The 17744-nt window shown below is 41.7% G+C and overlaps 1 protein-coding gene across 4 annotated transcripts in view; it reads right to left on the minus strand.

Annotated features, from left to right (window-relative positions):
• Nucleotides 1-17744, minus strand: part of RABGAP1L (RAB GTPase activating protein 1 like) — an 803631-nt gene that overhangs the window by 566452 nt on the left and 219435 nt on the right. For all 4 annotated transcript variants that reach the window (XM_030206422.1, XM_030206421.1, XM_030206423.1 and 1 more), the window contains one exon: nucleotides 12748-12895. In XM_030206422.1, coding sequence (XP_030062282.1) covers nucleotides 12748-12895 — 148 coding nt within the window. The remainder of the gene's footprint in view (nucleotides 1-12747; nucleotides 12896-17744) is intronic.

Here is a 17744-nt window from a genome sequence, read left to right on the forward strand (position 1 = left end):
TTACTCTGTGTCAAAGGAATGAAAAAAAACAGCCTACAGACAAATGTAAAGTGTGCAAGATAATTACCCATGTCTAATCCATCAAACTCTATACAAAAATAGACTACCTTGTTCAAAATATATTTAATCAATACCCAGTTCTGAGTGAAAATCCTAAAGTACACAACCTGCTAAAATTCAACCACTGTGCGTGTGGGATCTACACAATGCACCATGTATTGAAGGATGATGTATGGGACTGCTGAAGTTGCACAGTTGGTGAATCATTTTAAATTCAACTGATATTTAAAGTATAATGAGTTTGAAGGTCTCAGTCTAATGAGGAGAGCCATCAGGCAGTAAACTACTTTGCCCAAAATGCAAAGGTTGCTCAAAATGCTGAAAAAACATCCTCTCTGGGCCAGCACAGCAGGTAAAAAGGTTTAAAAAAAAAACCCCAAAACCTTTTTTTTCATGAGATACAGTATACAGTGTCCAACTTTACCTTTTTCAAAGATTATGGGAGCAATTCTATAACAGTGTGCCTCAAAGTAGGTGTGTCAATGGCAAGCGCTCAGCACCAATTCTGTAACCGCATGTGTGCACCAAAATGCCATTATAAAATACTAACGTAAATTGGCACTGATTCACCAAAAGTTAGGATCAAACAGTTACACCAAGTCAATGATAGGCAGTTTAAAAGAGTTCCAGTGACACCCTAAAAGTAGTCTCATAGTACCACCTCTAGCGGTCAGGCTGCCATATTAAGGTCCTTTTTTGTCCTTTTACGGCAGCTCAAAGAGGTCAGATAGCTGATCCTGCAATCCACTGGTTTCCAGAACTGCATTATCGTCAGACAGCAGATCCTTCAATCAAATGCGAGCCTCCACTAGCAGCTAATGCAAAGACTTCAGCTAACGAGTAACATGATCTCTCACTTTCAACCTTTTCAACCCTCAATTCATGCCTCAGAATTCTGAGCTAATTGCAACTGCTTAATGTATCAAGCCAGAATTCTTATGGAAGAAGAAAAACCTGGCAAAGGCTCGTGGATGATTGACAAAGATACATAAAGTGATAGTGTAGATACCATGCCATTCGATGAAGAAAGTGCTTGTGAACAACTTGCAATACTGAATGTGGACAAACCCATGGGACCAGATGAGAAACATCTCAGGATACTGAGGGATCTTAGAGAGGTTTTAGTGAGTTCTCTAAAGGATGCTCCAATAGATCCTTGAAGATCAAAGAAGTGCCACAGGACAGAAGAAAGACTGATATGGTCTCTCTTCACAAAGGCAGGAGCTGGGAAGAGTAGGGAAACTGCAGACTGGTGAGTCTTACTTTAGTAGTGCCTCCATTACCTTTCCCACCTCCAAAGAAAGGGATGGTCAACTTTCTATAATCCAATGAGTTACAAGATCCAAGGCAATTTGACTTTACCAAAGGCAAATCATGTCAAAAAAATTTGATTGATTTTTTGACCTAATTTGAATTCAGCAAAGTCTTTCACACTGTTCCTGATAGAAAGCTCATTACTAAACATAAGTAGCTTGATATTGGGACCTGAGGTAGTAACCTAGATCAGAAACTGGTGGACTGATAGGAAACACAGGGTGGTGGTAAATGCAATTCACTCAAAAGAAAGGTGAGTAGTACAGTGTCTCAGGCTTCATCCTGGACTGATTCTGTTCAACATATTTGTGAGTGATACTGCCCAAGGGTTAGAAGAAAAAAACCTGTCTTTTTGCAGATGGCACAAAGAGTGGCAACAGAGTGAATACTCCAGAGGGAATGGAATGCATGACTACAAAAATTAGAAGCTTGAGCGAATGCTTGGCAGTTAAGCTTTAATGTGAAAAAATGTATGGTGATGCCTTTCGAGTGTAGAAATTCAAAATTGCTGTATGCAATAGGAGGTGAGAGGCTCATGAGCACCGACCATGAAGTGCTAGTGTCTCTCAAAGTGGCAAAACAATGTGAGACAGCTGCATGGAGAGGGGCATAACCAGATGAAAGGAAGAGGTGATAATGGCTTCTATACAATTCATTTGGAATATTGTGTTCAGTTTTGGAGGACATATTATGCCAAGGATGTAAAGAGATTTGAAGCCATTCAGAAGAGAGCAACAAAAATGATATGAGATCTGTGCCAGAAGACGTATGAGAAGAGATGTGAATATCAATCCCTTGGAGGAGAGGAGGGATAGGGGAGATATAATACAGACTTTTAAAACCTTGAAAGATATTATGAAGTAAGACAACCTTTTCCAAAACTGAAGAGACAACTGAACTAGAGGACATGAAATGAAGCTGCAAGGAGGGAAACTTAAAACCAAAATGAAAAAGAAAATTTTCATGGAAGGAATGGAATAAGAAATGGCAGATGGCCGTCTTCAAATCTAAGCTAAAAGCCCACCTTTTTGACGCTGCTTTTAACTCCTAACCCTTGTTCAGAACACTTATTTTATCATCCTCACTTTAATATTCCCTTATCTCTTGTTTGTCCTGTTTGTCTGTCATAATTAGATTGTAAGCTCTGTCGAGCAGGGCCTGTCTCTTCATGTTGAAGTGTACAGCGCTGCGTACATATCGCGCCCCTCACCTGCTCCTCGCGGCTGACCCGCTCTCCGGCTCTGCCGCTGTAGAGGAGAGCGTTGGCCATACTGGCTGGGCCGCCGCTCCAACTCGCCTCGCCTGCTCCGCAGGCCGTCTTGGCGGCGCTTTTACCCCACAACTGTTGGGAACGCCGGCCATTTTGGCAGCGCTGGTGTCCCAAGGGGATCGCTTCTCTTCCGGGTGCGGGAACTCGAGCCATGTCTCCGACGCTCGGATTGGCCACCCACGGCTAGACTCCGCCTCCTCCTACTGGTTGGCCAATACGGGTGTCCTTGCCTGCTGATGCCTGTCGGCCTGCCTCCATGTCTCCCTGCCTCCTGCCAGCTGATTCTTGTCTCCCTGATGGTAGGGGCTATTTAAGGAGCAGTGTCTCCCCACAAGCTTTGCTTCAGCTTCTACTTTGGTAGATTTGCTTGTGCTCCTGTGTGACTTTGTCTACTATTGCTTGCTGCCTGACCTGATCTCTGCTGGAATCCTGACTACTCTCTGCCTGCTGCCTGACCTTTGCCTGAACACTGGATTACGCTCTGCTTGCTGCCTGACCTGACCTCTGCCTGAACAGCAGATTACGCTCTGCCTGCTGCCTGACCTTTGCCTGAACACCGGATTACGCTCTGCCTGCTGCCTGACCTTTGCCTGAACACCGGATTACGCTCTGCCTGCTGCCTGACCTTTGCCTGAATCCCAGATTCCTCTCCACCTGCTGCTTGACCTTTGCCTGAACACTGGATTACTCTCTGCCTGCTGCCTGACCTGACCCCTGCCTGATTCCTGACAACTTTCTGTTTGCCGCCTGACCTGATACCTGCTTGGATCCTGTTTGCGCTCTGCTCGCTGCCTAACCTGGTTCCTGCTAGATTCCTGACTACTCTCTGCTTGGTGCCTGACCTACTACTGCCTGTACCTAGCTGCTCTCTGCCTGTTGCCTGCGGCCGTCTGACCCCTGCCTGTCGGCTGCCTGCACCTGGAGGCTCAACCCTCGGGGAACGGCAGTCACCACAGGTGAAGCTGCAGGGTTGCTCGGCTGCCCAACGGAGTGCAGGTTTGAGTCTTCGCCTCTGTGCTCCCGTTGGGCACAAGAACTCACAAACGTGACAGTATGTCTAGTAGTGGCGCTTTAGAAATGATAAGTAGTAGCAGATAAAGGCCAGCATGGCCCATCCAATCTTCCCAGTCCATTTACCACTACCTTTTTGCTTTTACTACACTTAATGGGATTTTAGAGTTCTCCACCCAGGTGGATTTCTTCTGGAACTCATTTCTGGAAACGTGATGAACGACTGCTCCATTATACGGATTATCCCCAAGTGTATTTCAGTTCTAACGGGAGGTGCTAAGAAAAGAAAAGCAGCGATTATATTTCACAGAGATATCCCTTTCCAGATATCTAACTGCTTTAGGGATGAGGAGGGCAGGCTACTATTGCTAAATGGTGAGCTTTATAGGGAAACTGTTACTCTGGTAATTGTATACACTCCTAGAGACAATCAGAACAAGTTTAAAGAGGAAATTATATCCAATCAGATGGTTATTTACTAATTGCTGGAGATTTTAATCTTGAATCCAAAGCTGGATCGAACCTCTTATAGACAGGTTCAGAATATGGAGCCATGTAAGTCCTTTAAAAAGTTAATGAGGGATTTAAACATGACAGACCTTTGGAGAATACAAAATCCTACTTGCCCAAAAATACACTTTTTACTCTCCTGCCCATGACAGCAATTCTAGAATTGATGATATTGAGGGGAATGGTTTCTGGTTACCCAAACAGTTGAATAGTAAAATTGAGAACATTACATGTTCTGACCATGCTCCGATATGGGGTTTGATTTTCCTGGGGCCAACAATCACATTGCCCTTCCTTCTGGAGGCTAAATGAATCTTTATTTAAAGGAGGACATTCAAAAAAGAAGTAAAACAATATCTCCAATTTAGTGATACAATTCAATTCAATTCTTGTATACCACTAATATCCCCTTTCCAGGGTTCAGTGCATTTTATATTCTAGGTGAGATAAAAGCAGATAGTGTTAGTGTGAGGTATGAGGAACATTAGACACCACTGGTGTAATGAATGAGACTAAAAACATTAAAAGAAAGGATAATACTGTTTATTTTATTTATTTGGATTTTGCTCACACCTTTTTCAGTAGTGGCTCAAGGTGAGTTACATACATGAGGCAATGGAGGGTTAAGTGTCTTGCCCAAGATCACAAGGAGCAGCAGTGGGATCTGAACCGGCCACTAGGCTACTCCTCCACTACTAGGAAGTAGAAGTCATGATGAAGCAGTCTTTGGGAAGAGAAAGGTTTTTAGCCTCTTCCTGAAGTTGAGGTAGCTGTTTTCTGTTCTGGTGGGAATAAGTAGAAAGTTCCATATTTTGACTCCAAGTACAGGGAATAGACCATTGGACAAAGATATTGATGATGGTACCTCAACTCCCTGATTTCGAAACCACAGGATCTTGATTTTTTTGAACATTCAGTTTCAGTTTATTACTCAGGGCCCAGGTGCTAACAGCAGTCATGTTATTCGCTACAGACCAACTTCGATCTTTGTTTGATGCTATTACTGGTAAGAGAAGCAGGATGTCATCTACATAGGATAATAGTTCATTAAGTCCCAGGTGTATTGAGGCAAGGGATGACATAAAGAGGTTGAACAGGATCGGTGACAGAGGAGATCCCTGCTGGATCCCACAGTTAGTAGACCAGTAGTTGGAAGGTTGGTTTTTGCTTGACAGAATATCTTTGATTTGAAAGGAATTCACTGAACCATTTGAGCACAGTCCCTGTTATTCCTATCTGATTCAGGCATTTGAGTAGCAATATGTGGTCAACTGCATTGAATGCCGCCAATATATCGAATTGGAGAAGAATTACTTGGTCACCTTTCTATAGCTGTTGGACATATATAATTAAAACTAGCAGTAATGTTTCTGTACTATGTGACGATCTGAAGCCAAATTGTGACAGGTGTAAAATAGAAAATTTTTCCAGATAAAAAGGGAGTTGTTTACTAATGTAGGTTTCTAACGCTTTAGTAAAAAGGGGTACGCTTGCCACTGGGCAGTACTTTGCAGGCGATGTTACATCTAGCCCAGATCCCTTCAGTAGTGGAGTGAGAACAATTTTATCCAAATCAGGAGGAAGAGAGCCAGTTTTTAACAGCTCATTGAGATCATCGAGTAACCAGTTTACTGCTACCATAGAGATGGATTTGAGTAGGTGTTTTGGGCATTCATCCAGGGAGCAGTTGGCTCACGAGCATTTCAACAGTATTGATCTTACATCCTCAGCTGTCTGTGGTTGAAAAGATTCCCAGATTTGATCAGTTTTGAGTCCTTGGATTGTAGGATCTCCGGCAATTAAGGCTGAACTATGGCTTGGGTTATTTTCCTCTGTTGGAGTAGCCTTAGATAGTTCGGACCTAATTTGGAAGATCTTATTGGAAAAATGATTAGCGAGGTTTTGGGCAGTGGGATATGTTTTCTGAAAATGTTCATCCTTATCAGTGCAAGCTACTGTTTTAACTGAGGAGAAAAGTTTTTTGTTGTCAAGATCATCTTGACCTATTATTAAGCTGACACAGTATTGGCGTTTTGAGTCAGCTACCTTCTTTTTGTAGCGTCAGAAGGCTGACTTCCATTTGGATTTATCAGTAGTATCTTTGCTCTTTCTCCATTGCTTTTCAAGGCATCAACATTCCTTTTTTAGGATGGATAGTTCCTCTGTAAACCATGGCGAATTTCTAGATGTCTTGACCTTTTTAGTGGTAAATGGAGCAATTTTGTCTAGTATGGCTTTCACCTTGGTGTCCCAGCGGGATATGTGTGTAGGAGATGCGGTAGTGAGGGAATCTGTTAGCTCCGACCAGAAAGTGGCCTCGTTGATTTTACCTCTGGAGGAGATGAGTTTGGATGACTTGTGTCTGGTCAAACTTGACATATAGATATCAATGGTGAAATCCAGTTGGAAATGGTCAGACCATGGTACCGGCTTCCATTTGAATAAACTAATCATTCTATTAGGATAGGACGTCATGAAGTCTAACATATGTCCTTTTTCATGAGTTGCACCCTCGGAGAATGTAGTTAGTTCACAGTCCTTCAGGAATGATTTGAAGTTGTGGGCATTGGTGTCTGCATCATTTTCCAAAGGGTGAGTTTAAGTCTCCCAGGAAGATAATCCTTGAGAATTATGACAGAGCAGAGGAAGTAATCTCTACAAGTAATAGTTCTGCCCTGGACCAAGCTCCCAGAGGATGGTAAATGAGGAGTAGGGCAATTTGATTTGCCTCTTTTGCAGAATTTGCATAGCATGTATTCCAGTTCAGGGAAAACCCAAGAACTAACTAAAGACACGTGGGAAAAAACCTCTTAAAGATAAGAGTAAGTCCGCCTCCTTTTTTACCCTGTCTTGGAGAAAGAAGAATACTATAACCAGGTGGATAAACGTGGGGTAGTATCAGACTATCAACTCCTGTGAGTCATGTTTCTGAGATAAACAGAAAGCCCAGATCTGAAGATTTTAGCATATCCCTGAGTAAGAGAGCCATGTTCCCCTCAGATCTAGCGTTGATATAGATGGCTAGGACAGGAGTGAGTTGAGACTTGTGTTCCAAAGGGGAGAGTTGTTTGGTTAACTGCAAAAGGTAGCAAGGTTTTTTAGGCCATTGAATGTTAGCCATTTTGTTCTGGTCCGTAACCATAGTAGTATTTTGACAGTATATACAGTGGGGGAAATAAGTATTTGATCCCTTGCTGATTTTGTAAGTGTGCCCACTGACAAAGACATGAGCAGCCCATAATTGAAGGGTAGGTTATTGGTAACAGTGAGAGATAGCACATCACAAATTAAATCCGGAAAATCACATTGTGGAAAGTATATGAATTTATTTGCATTCTGCAGAGGGAAATAAGTATTTGATCCCCCACCAACAGTAAGAGATCTGGCCCCTACAGACCAGGTAGATGCTCCAAATCAACTCGTTACCTGCATGACAGACAGCTGTCGGCAATGGTCACCTGTATGAAAGACACCTGTCCACAGACTCAGTGAATCAGTCAGACTCTAACCTCTACAAAATGGCCAAGAGCAAGGAGCTGTCTAAGGATGTCAGGGACAAGATCATACACCTGCACAAGGCTGGAATGGGCTACAAAACCATCAGTAAGACGCTGGGCGAGAAGGAGACAACTGTTGGTGCCATAGTAAGAAAATGGAAGAAGTACAAAATGACTGTCAATCGACAAAGATCTGGGGCTCCACGCAAAATCTCACCTCGTGGGGTATCCTTGATCATGAGGAAGGTTAGAAATCAGCCTACATCTACAAGGGGGGAACTTGTCAATGATCTCAAGGCAGCTGGGACCACTGTCACCACGAAAACCATTGGTAACACATTACGACATAACGGATTGCAATCCTGCAGTGCCCGCAAGGTCCCCCTGCTCCGGAAGGCACATGTGACGGCCCGTCTGAAGTTTGCCAGTGAACACCTGGATGATGCCGAGAGTGATTGGGAGAAGGTGCTGTGGTCAGATGAGACAAAAATTGAGCTCTTTGGCATGAACTCAACTCGCCGTGTTTGGAGGAAGAGAAATGCTGCCTATGACCCAAAGAACACCGTCCCCACTGTCAAGCATGGAGGTGGAAATGTTATGTTTTGGGGGTGTTTCTCTGCTAAGGGCACAGGACTACTTCACCGCATCAATGGGAGAATGGATGGGGCCATGTACCGTACAATTCTGAGTGACAACCTCCTTCCCTCCGCCAGGGCCTTAAAAATGGGTCATGGCTGGGTCTTCCAGCACGACAATGACCCAAAACATACAGCCAAGGCAACAAAGGAGTGGCTCAGGAAGAAGCACATTAGGGTCATGGAGTGGCCTAGCCAGTCACCAGACCTTAATCCCATTGAAAACTTATGGAGGGAGCTGAAGCTGCGAGTTGCCAAGCGACAGCCCAGAACTCTTAATGATTTAGAGATGATCTGCAAAGAGGAGTGGACCAAAATTCCTCCTGACATGTGTGCAAACCTCATCATCAACTACAGAAGACGTCTGACCGCTGTGCTTGCCAACAAGGGTTTTGCCACCAAGTATTAGGTCTTGTTTGCCAGAGGGATTAAATACTTATTTCCCTCTGCAGAATGCAAATAAATTCATATACTTTCCACAATGTGATTTTCCGGATTTAATTTGTGATGTGCTATCTCTCACTGTTACCAATAACCTACCCTTCAATTATGGGCTGCTCATGTCTTTGTCAGTGGGCACACTTACAAAATCAGCAAGGGATCAAATACTTATTTCCCCCACTGTATTGGCATTGCCTAGCAGGTATATGACACTACAATTAGAGTGCGTCTTACAGGGTTTTCTAGACTGATTTTGGAATACCGGGATAGGATTAGGCATCAAGTTAGGTTGCCGCCCCAACATGCTCAAGAGGGCTAAGCAAATCCATGTGACCTACTTCATGGTGATAGCTTTTTGAGCTAGTTTAAGTCAGTCGGGTTTAGCGCCCTTTATCAGTTTTAAATGTGCGCTGTTAAAGATTTCAGAATTGAGTTCTCCTTAAAGGTAGAAGCTACCAATGGTGAGGATTGGTCATAGTGTCTCAGGAACTCATAAGGTGGGGAGGTGTGGATGTACCGGTATGGCAGACTTCAATATAACGCTATGACTTGCTGTAATTAGGTACGGTTCCTCATTTAAGCTGCCATTCTTCCAAAGTCAGTCAAGCAGCAGTAGGGAGAGTTTATATTGGGTGAGAGGCCACAGTGTAGCTCTCATGTTATAGAGTTGTTGATTTCCTTTGTTTGCTGTTTGAAGAATGGTTATACGTTCAGAGAAGAGCAGGTCAAGTATTTGGAGAGAATTGACCTTAAGCATTCCTTGGGTTCCTCTAACAGGCTGCCGTTCTTCCATAGTCATGCAGTTTTGAAGGGAGAGTTTATGGCGAACACCGGGCCACAGTATGGCTCTCATGGTTACAAATTCAGATAGTTCTCGTATTCACTCAGGAAAAAATGTCAGGAAGATATTAGTGGGGAGTTGGGGCAAGGAGAAAATGAGACTAGCTATCAAAAATACCTTGCAGCAACACTTGGAAGCATTGGAGAGGGACTACCCAAGAAATAAAATATGTGGCATCAGAAGAGAAATTGACAGAATCAGGAAGGCTCTGCAAGCTCATCAAATGGAGTCTATAGCATTTAAACTTAGGACACTCCAGCAGCAATATTACAAATTCGGAAATAAATCAGGCAGGATGCTAGCATAACAATTAAAAAAGAGACAACTAGATGCTAGCATTTTCGAAATTAGAGGTGAAAAAGGGGATTCACTCACCAAAGCAGATCAGATTAATAGACATTTCTTGGTTTCTATGGTAAATTATTTTCTAAAGATGATACTATTAAAACAGAAATGATTGCACAGTGTCTGCAAGAGGTAGGTTTTTCCTCTAACAGAAGACTCTCCTATCTTGGTAGGGGAAGTAACTTATGTAATAAAAGATCTCTCAGCTGGTAAATCTCCAGGCCTGAAGCTTCTACAAGGTGTTTGACGAGTCATTGCTGAGCCTTCCTATCAGAGCTTTTAATTCACTGCAATACAGAGAGGGTCTCCCTGAATCCATGAACACAGCAGGAATCACTATTCTTTGCAAACCGTGGAGAGTAATACATGCCGCAGGTACTTCCATCCAATGTCTCTAATTAAGATAGATCTTAACATTTTGGCAAAGATATTTGCTAACAGGTTGGCCCCGCAACTCCCTAATTTAATTAATACAGGTTTGTCCCTGGATGACAGACAACAAAAGAGAATATTCCATCAATGTTGTCAGCGGTAGATGCTGAAAAAGTGTTTGACCAGGTTCATTGGGAGTTTAATTGCTATTTTGGAGAAGATAGGGGTCGGTCCTGGTTGTCCACCTTCTATATCAAGATACTCTGGGGATTGAATTGACCGGTTTCCTGTTTATTATAGGATATATATTTTCTAGAAACCTATTCAATTATATATTTAAATTGATACATTCTATACTCTGAATTAGCAGTGTGTAACATTGTATAGTTGTGCTCAGGTTGCCATGCATGTAGCTCAGCTATAGAGTAGCTTATAACATGCCAACAGGGCCCACCATCATAGCACAGCCCTCCCTCCCTACCAATTAATCAAGGTACAGTTCAAAATGATGGTACTTAGCTTTATGGGGTGCTGAACACCATATGCTAGATCTATGCAGCCTATTTTCCACAGGGACACCGAGATCTAGCACATGGTATTCAGCACCCCATAAAGCTAAGTACCATCATTTTGAACTGTACCTTGATTAACTGGCAGGGAGGGAGGGCTGTGCTATGATGGTGGGCCCTGTTGGCATGTTATAAGCTACTCTATAGCTGAGCTACATGCATGGCAACCTGAGCACAACTATACAATGTTACACACTGCTAATTCAGAGTATAGAATGTATCAATTTAAATATATAATTGGATAGGTTTCTAGAAAATATATGTCCACCTTCTATGCCAATCCAAAAGCCCACATTAAAATTAATGTCACTTACTAACAGTTTTCTGCTGGGCATGGGTACCATGCAGGGGTGCCCACTGTTGCCTCTTATTTGCACTACTGATATAACTTTTTGCCCAGTGCATTAGGAACAAAACCTCATAAAATCTCGCTACTTGTGGACAATGTTATTCTGACACTGACCAAACCTCATTGTTTGCTCCCAATTATTCTGAAAGAAATTAAGCTTTATGGTGATGTGTCAGGCTTCAAGGCCAATCTAGACAAAACTGAAGCTCTTAATATTACTGAAGAGGAATGGGCATGAACAAAGGGAAACTTTCCATTCAAATGGGTGTTTTTCCCCACTTAAAGTGTCAAGGTGGGCCTCTTTCAACTTAATTATGTTCCTTTGATTTTAAAAATATAGGAAGATCTCAGAGAATGGAGAAAAGGCACTTTTCCTTGGCTGAGAAAAATTGCCATTATTAAAATAAATATATTGCTTAGGTTATTATACCTTTTCGAAACAATTCTCATTAGTGAGACTCTACTATAAAAACGGCAAAAGATGATTCATACTTATTTATTTATTTACAGCCTTTTTGAAGGAATTCACTCAAGGTGGTGTACAGTAAGAATAGATCAAACATGAGCAGTAGGCAATTATAGCAGTAAAAATATTCGAACAACAATACAAAGTATGGCATGGTATACTACTTGCAATGACTTGACTTCATCAGAGGAGGAAGGCGGCTTCAGATTGCCAGAGCAATCCTTTTTAATCATAAAGAATTAGTGAGGGGGGGGGGACTAGGCATACCAGACCTTCAAAGCTATTACCTTGCAGCTCAAGTTAAGCATGTCTGGGATCGGAGGGGAGGTGTCAAAGGGAAACCTTACACTCAGATAGAACAATACATATCTCAAACATGAGACTTCACAACCTCCTATGGGTGTCCAGCTCTGATAGAAGAAATATTCCCCTCTATTTTAATCCCATATTATTAAACAGTAGAGGAAACTTAAGAAGACATTGTGGGGAACCAACAGGAGCTCACTTCTGGCACCTTTGATAGTTTAGTTTCCAGCTGATCAGTGCATAAATGCCCCTTTCTTCTGTATTTTATATCAGCAGATTCTGTTCTAAAATCCTGACCCAGTCAATTTCAACTTCTGTGTCCTTTCTAAAATGGGACTGAAACAAAACTATACAATTACAAGGACGCTTTAATAGAAAAATCACATCAAGGCAATAAGCCTTGGCTTGTATGTCAAGAAGCCTTGCCTCCTTTTCTGTGTGGCTTTAGAAAAATCAGGAAAAATATGAATAATCAAATCCTACATAGGCTTTATATGCAAGAAAATGCTTTTAAAAATTACCCCATTCAGGTACATATTTCGTGAAATGCAATTTAAAAAAAATAATTTCCTTCTTGAGTGTAATTTTAATTCCCTAATCATTAGTGTAACAATGAATGAAATGTGAGACCGGCAACAAGCAGAAGGTACAATTCAGGGTATAAAGACTTGGGCGCAGCAAACTGCAAGCACTAAAATGCGAGATACTAAAAATCATATCCTTGTAAAACGATGGCTACAACTTTCAGTGAACGTTCTTACCCTCTTCTGGCTCTTCCTCCTCCTGTGGTGACACTGGAACTCCTCCACTTGTTGGACTGCTAGATGCTTCATCTCTCTTGGATTCACGGTGTAGGCTCACAATCTCATAAATTGCATCCCCTGCACTAATGTGGCCTTTTCCTTCTGACTAAAAGAAGAATACGAAACGATGTTACAAAAGAAGTCTACTCGTTTTTATTAGTTTCAACAAATGTGAAAATACTTCTGCAATAATCAGGAATACATCTTTCCTCTTCCTTTTGTTTTTTTAAGCTAAGCCATTTTTACTATACAATCTATTTCATTTCCTTATTTATTTAACCTTTGATTGCTCGACTTTCCTTGGAATATTTCATGGCAGAGTACGGCCATCACAAAATAGCCCTATATAGCCTAATGATTAGAGCAGTCTCTCTGTGGCTCCTTGTTATCTTGGGCAAGTCACTTAACCCTCAATTGCCTCAAGAGGTCTGGGACTCCCTGATTTTGATGTATATTGTAAAGCTGGTCATCTTAGACAAATTACAGACTAGCAAAAATCTACCGACTGCTATAACCCTTACTACTACTACTCATCATTTCTATAGAGCTACTAGACGTATGCAGCACTGTACACTATAAGGCCCTTTTACTGAGCCCTGTGCTAGTGATGGGAGCTGTTCTGACACATGCTGAGGCCCTTTTTACCGCAGCAGGTAAAAAGACTGAAAAAAGACATGGCAATGCGCTAACACTGCTCTTACCATGTGGCCATGAAGGGGAGAGCACTTACTGCCACCCACTGAGGTAGCGATAAGAGCTCCTGCGCAAACCCAGCAATAAATGGGTAGCGCACAACGCTGTCCGATTACTGCCAGGTAATCCCCTACGGAAATATTTTTTGAATATTTCTGCTAAAGCCAGAAATGCCACACACTGGGGATTGAAACTACCACCGGCACCCGAATTGGACCGGCGGTGGCTCCAGATTGTCATGGCTTACTGCCACTTAGTGAAAGGACCCCTATATCAGCAGGTTTTCCTTTCCCCATTATCAACTAGTTATGTGTTACATGCCTCAGTTAAACAAACTGCCTAAACATATCAAAGCTAGCAGTTTGGCAGCTCTGCTTCACAAAGTCTGGGCCTGGCTTTGTAAAAGTAAGCATATAGAAAAAGACGTTACACCTTAGTTGCCACTGCGAGGTAATTTAGATTTTCCAGTTGGGATGACGAGTAAAGCCTTTAAGACCTAGGCTGCTAAGGGAGCTACAATCTTCAAATACTGTTTAGACATAGAAGGGAGGCTCTTGACTCCTGCTCATTTTAAAGAACAATATTAATGATCTACTGTTGACCTTCTGACATATTTACAAATGAGACACTATCCAGCCGATATTAAGCCGGCAGCAGGGTGCGTTTTTTAATCCGCTACTGGTGCTAAAACCAGAAATTCAACGCTGGGCCCTGTGCAGGCTTTGGCACAGAATTTCCTTTTTTTTTTATTTTTTTTTTTTTAAAGCTGGCTAGCACATGCCCAGTTAAGTCAATATTCAGACTTAACTGGCCATGGGCTAGCACATAAAGATAGGACAGTTATTTATATAGTCCTAAGAACATAAGTGTTGCCTTTCCGGGACAGACCAAAGATCCATGAAGCCTAGTATCCTGTTACTAACTGTGGCCAATCCAGTTCACAAGTACCTGGCAAGATTCCAGAACAGTAAAACAGATTTTATGCTGCTTATCCTAGAAATAAGCAGTGGATTTTCCCAAGTATACCTCAATAATGGCTTATGGACTTTTCTTTTAGGAAATTATCCAAACCTTTTTTAAGCCCTGATAAGCTAACTGTTTTTACCACATTCTCTGGCAACGAATTCCAGAGTTGAATTACACATTGAATGAAGAAATATTTTCTCTGGTTTGTTTTAAATTTATTACTTAGTAGCTTCATTGTGTGCCCTCTAATTCTAGTATTTTTGCAAAGAGAAAACAAGTGATTCACGGCTACTCATTCCACTCCACTCAGCCCATATCTCCTCTCAGCCCTCTTCTCCAAGCTGAAGAGCCCTAGCCACTTTAGCCTTTTCTCACAGGGAAGTCATCCTATCCCCTAGGGGTCAATCTACCTGGAGATGGGGACTCTGATTTAGAGGGGTTTCATTGTGAGGGCTTAGTGCTGGTTGGAGGGGGGAGTACTATCAGGGGGGCGGTGCAGTCTCTGGAGCCTTAATCGGGGACGAGGTGTTTGTAGAGGGAATGCTACTGGTGAGGATGATGTTCATCCTGCACCAGCACCACAGGGTTCATGCCTTGGCAGGTAACACAAGTACACCTATGCTATCGACCAATGCATAGAACATGGGCCAGTATGGTGTCTGTCCAGTGCAATAAAACTGCAGGGCAGATGAAAGCATACCCCCTTATTTATTTATCACATTTATTTATGACATTTATATCCCACATTATCCCAAACCAGTTTGTGTTCAATGTGGCTTACAATAAACTGTATTGGATACATAACAAAGAATAATGCATAGGAAAGTAATTTGTTGTAAGAATCCAATTTTACAATACAGTATCATAAACATACTGGGATAGCTATGGATGTTTAACATTTAGAAAATCTATTATGAATGAGAAATTTTATATGAAGCAAAGAGAAATTAATGGTAAATAGAGTAATAACCAAATTCAGGTAATAATTAATTGTTTGAGATATGGTTCTTCTTTGTGAGGGTTTGAATAGGAAAGGAATGGAAAACAAAAATAAAGACGTTATAATGACTTTGTATCATTCCATGGTGTGATCGCACCTCGAATATTGTGTGCAATTCTGGTCACCGCATCTCAAAAAAGATATAGTGGAATTAGAAAAGGTACAGAGAAGGGCGATAAAATGATATAGGGGATGGGATGACTTCCCTATGAAGAAAGGCTGAAGCGGCTAGGGCTCTTCAGCTTGGAGAAAGGACGGCTGAGGGGAGATATGATAGAGGTCTATAAAATAATGAGTGGAGTGGCATGGGTAGACGTGAATCGCTTGTTTACTCTTTCCAAAAATACTAGGACTAGGGGGCATGCAATGAAGCTACAAAGTAGTAAATTTAACACGAATCGGAGAACATTTTTCTTCACTCAACGTGTAATTAAACTCTGGAATTCATTGTCAGAGAATGTGGTAAAAGCAGTTAGTTTAGCAAGGTTTAAAAAAGATTTGGATAGCTTCCTTAAGGAAAAGTCCATAGACCGTTATTAAAATGGACTTGGCGAAAATCCACTTCTTATTTCTAGGATAAGCAGCATAAAATGTATTGTACTACTTGAATTACTGCACAGGCTTTGCACATACCACACCTTAAACTTTGTACTTTAGGTGTGGTAAGTGCAAACTTACCACATTTTGGTGCACAGGCCCCTAACTATCAATATTGTTTTAACTTTATCATGAGATATGTACCAAAAAACTGATTTCTATATTACTACTACTACTATTATTAGCATGGACCATTAATACAAGATAATTAACATAAATACTGGCCTATGATATTGTACTTTAGCACATGGCCTCTACTAGCTCTTATATGCACCCAAAAGGTGGTGTGCATGGATTCATTTACTCCACTGGAGATGTGCTCTTTATCTAAACAAGCAAATTCATGAACCCTCAATCTGTATAGAAATGCCAACATTACTACCAGGCATTTCATAAACACTTGCAGTACAGATATTAGGTCAAAGGCAATGAATAATAATATCAAAGATGGCGCTCTATACTACAAATTTGACACAAAACTCAGTCACAGAAGTATTTCTACGTTGGTACATCTATCCTTGCACTCCAAATCATCTTGTACCTTTTTGTTCAAGCCCTTAGGTCTAAGATGTGGAGGAGGAGTGGCCTAGTGGTTAGGGTGGTGGACTTTGGTCCTGGGGAACTGAGGAACTGAGTTCAATTCCCAGCACAGGCAGCTCCTTGCCACATAGAGCCTGCCATGAGTGGGAAAGTGTGGGGTACAAATGTAACAAAAAATAAAAAAAGATGTGACAGAATACTCTAGCCTTCTTTGATACAAGAAGTACTTGGAGTAAAATCTCTGCCCTCCGTAAAAGTGCAGACCATGTTTGTGGCTGCCTTTTGCCTTCTACCCTCCCTCACCAATCTATCGTTTTGTATTGTATTTGTTCTTGTTTATTTTTATTCAAGTATTTATATACTGCCTTTTCAAAAACAGTCAAAGCGGTTTACAATCTCAAACAAAAACAAAAAGGAACTACAATAAGTAGTTAGGACAGTAAAAAAAAAAAAATAGTAGATAGGACATTTGAGTGCCACTGCTAACAGGTAGGTATTGACCCAGGAATCTGCTTAGTCGGCAATGGGAAGAAAGAAATGACTTGATAAAGTGTTCAAAAATGGGGACGGAACAGCTCAGCCCGGATATCCAAAGGCAAAGGATTCCGATGGAAAGGGACAACTGCAAAAAAGGCTGAATGGCATGTGGATTCAAGCCTTGTTAAATATAAAGAGGATGTTGAGCGCTGATGGCCCAAAGAAGAATGGAGTGTCCTAGCAGGGCAATATTACGACTACTACTATTTAGCATTTCTATAGCGCTACAAGACGTACGCAGCGCTGCACAAACATAGAAGAAAGACAGTCCCTGCTCAAAGAGCTTACAATCTAATAGATGCAGTGAAAAAATAAGGCAAGTACAAAAGGGTACCACGGTGAGGGGTTTTAAATGCTAAGTTCAAAAGCTTGTGAATTATGCAGTACTTTATTGGCAACCAATGATGCCAATTGAGAAAGGGAGTTACATGATCATAACGACGAGCACCAGTGAGTAAACAAATCGCTGTGTTCTGGACTGTTTAAAGTTTCTTAGGAAGACCAGTACAGACAGTAACCCAATTTGGAAGCAACCAGAGTATGCATAAAGTGACACAGTTATCCTCATCCAGATATGGCCTAATGGTCCGACTCATGCATAAAGAGTAGAAACAAGATTTAG

The sequence above is a fragment of the Microcaecilia unicolor genome, chromosome 6 (genome assembly GCF_901765095.1).
Source record: "Microcaecilia unicolor chromosome 6, aMicUni1.1, whole genome shotgun sequence".
Taxonomy (NCBI): domain Eukaryota; kingdom Metazoa; phylum Chordata; class Amphibia; order Gymnophiona; family Siphonopidae; genus Microcaecilia; species Microcaecilia unicolor.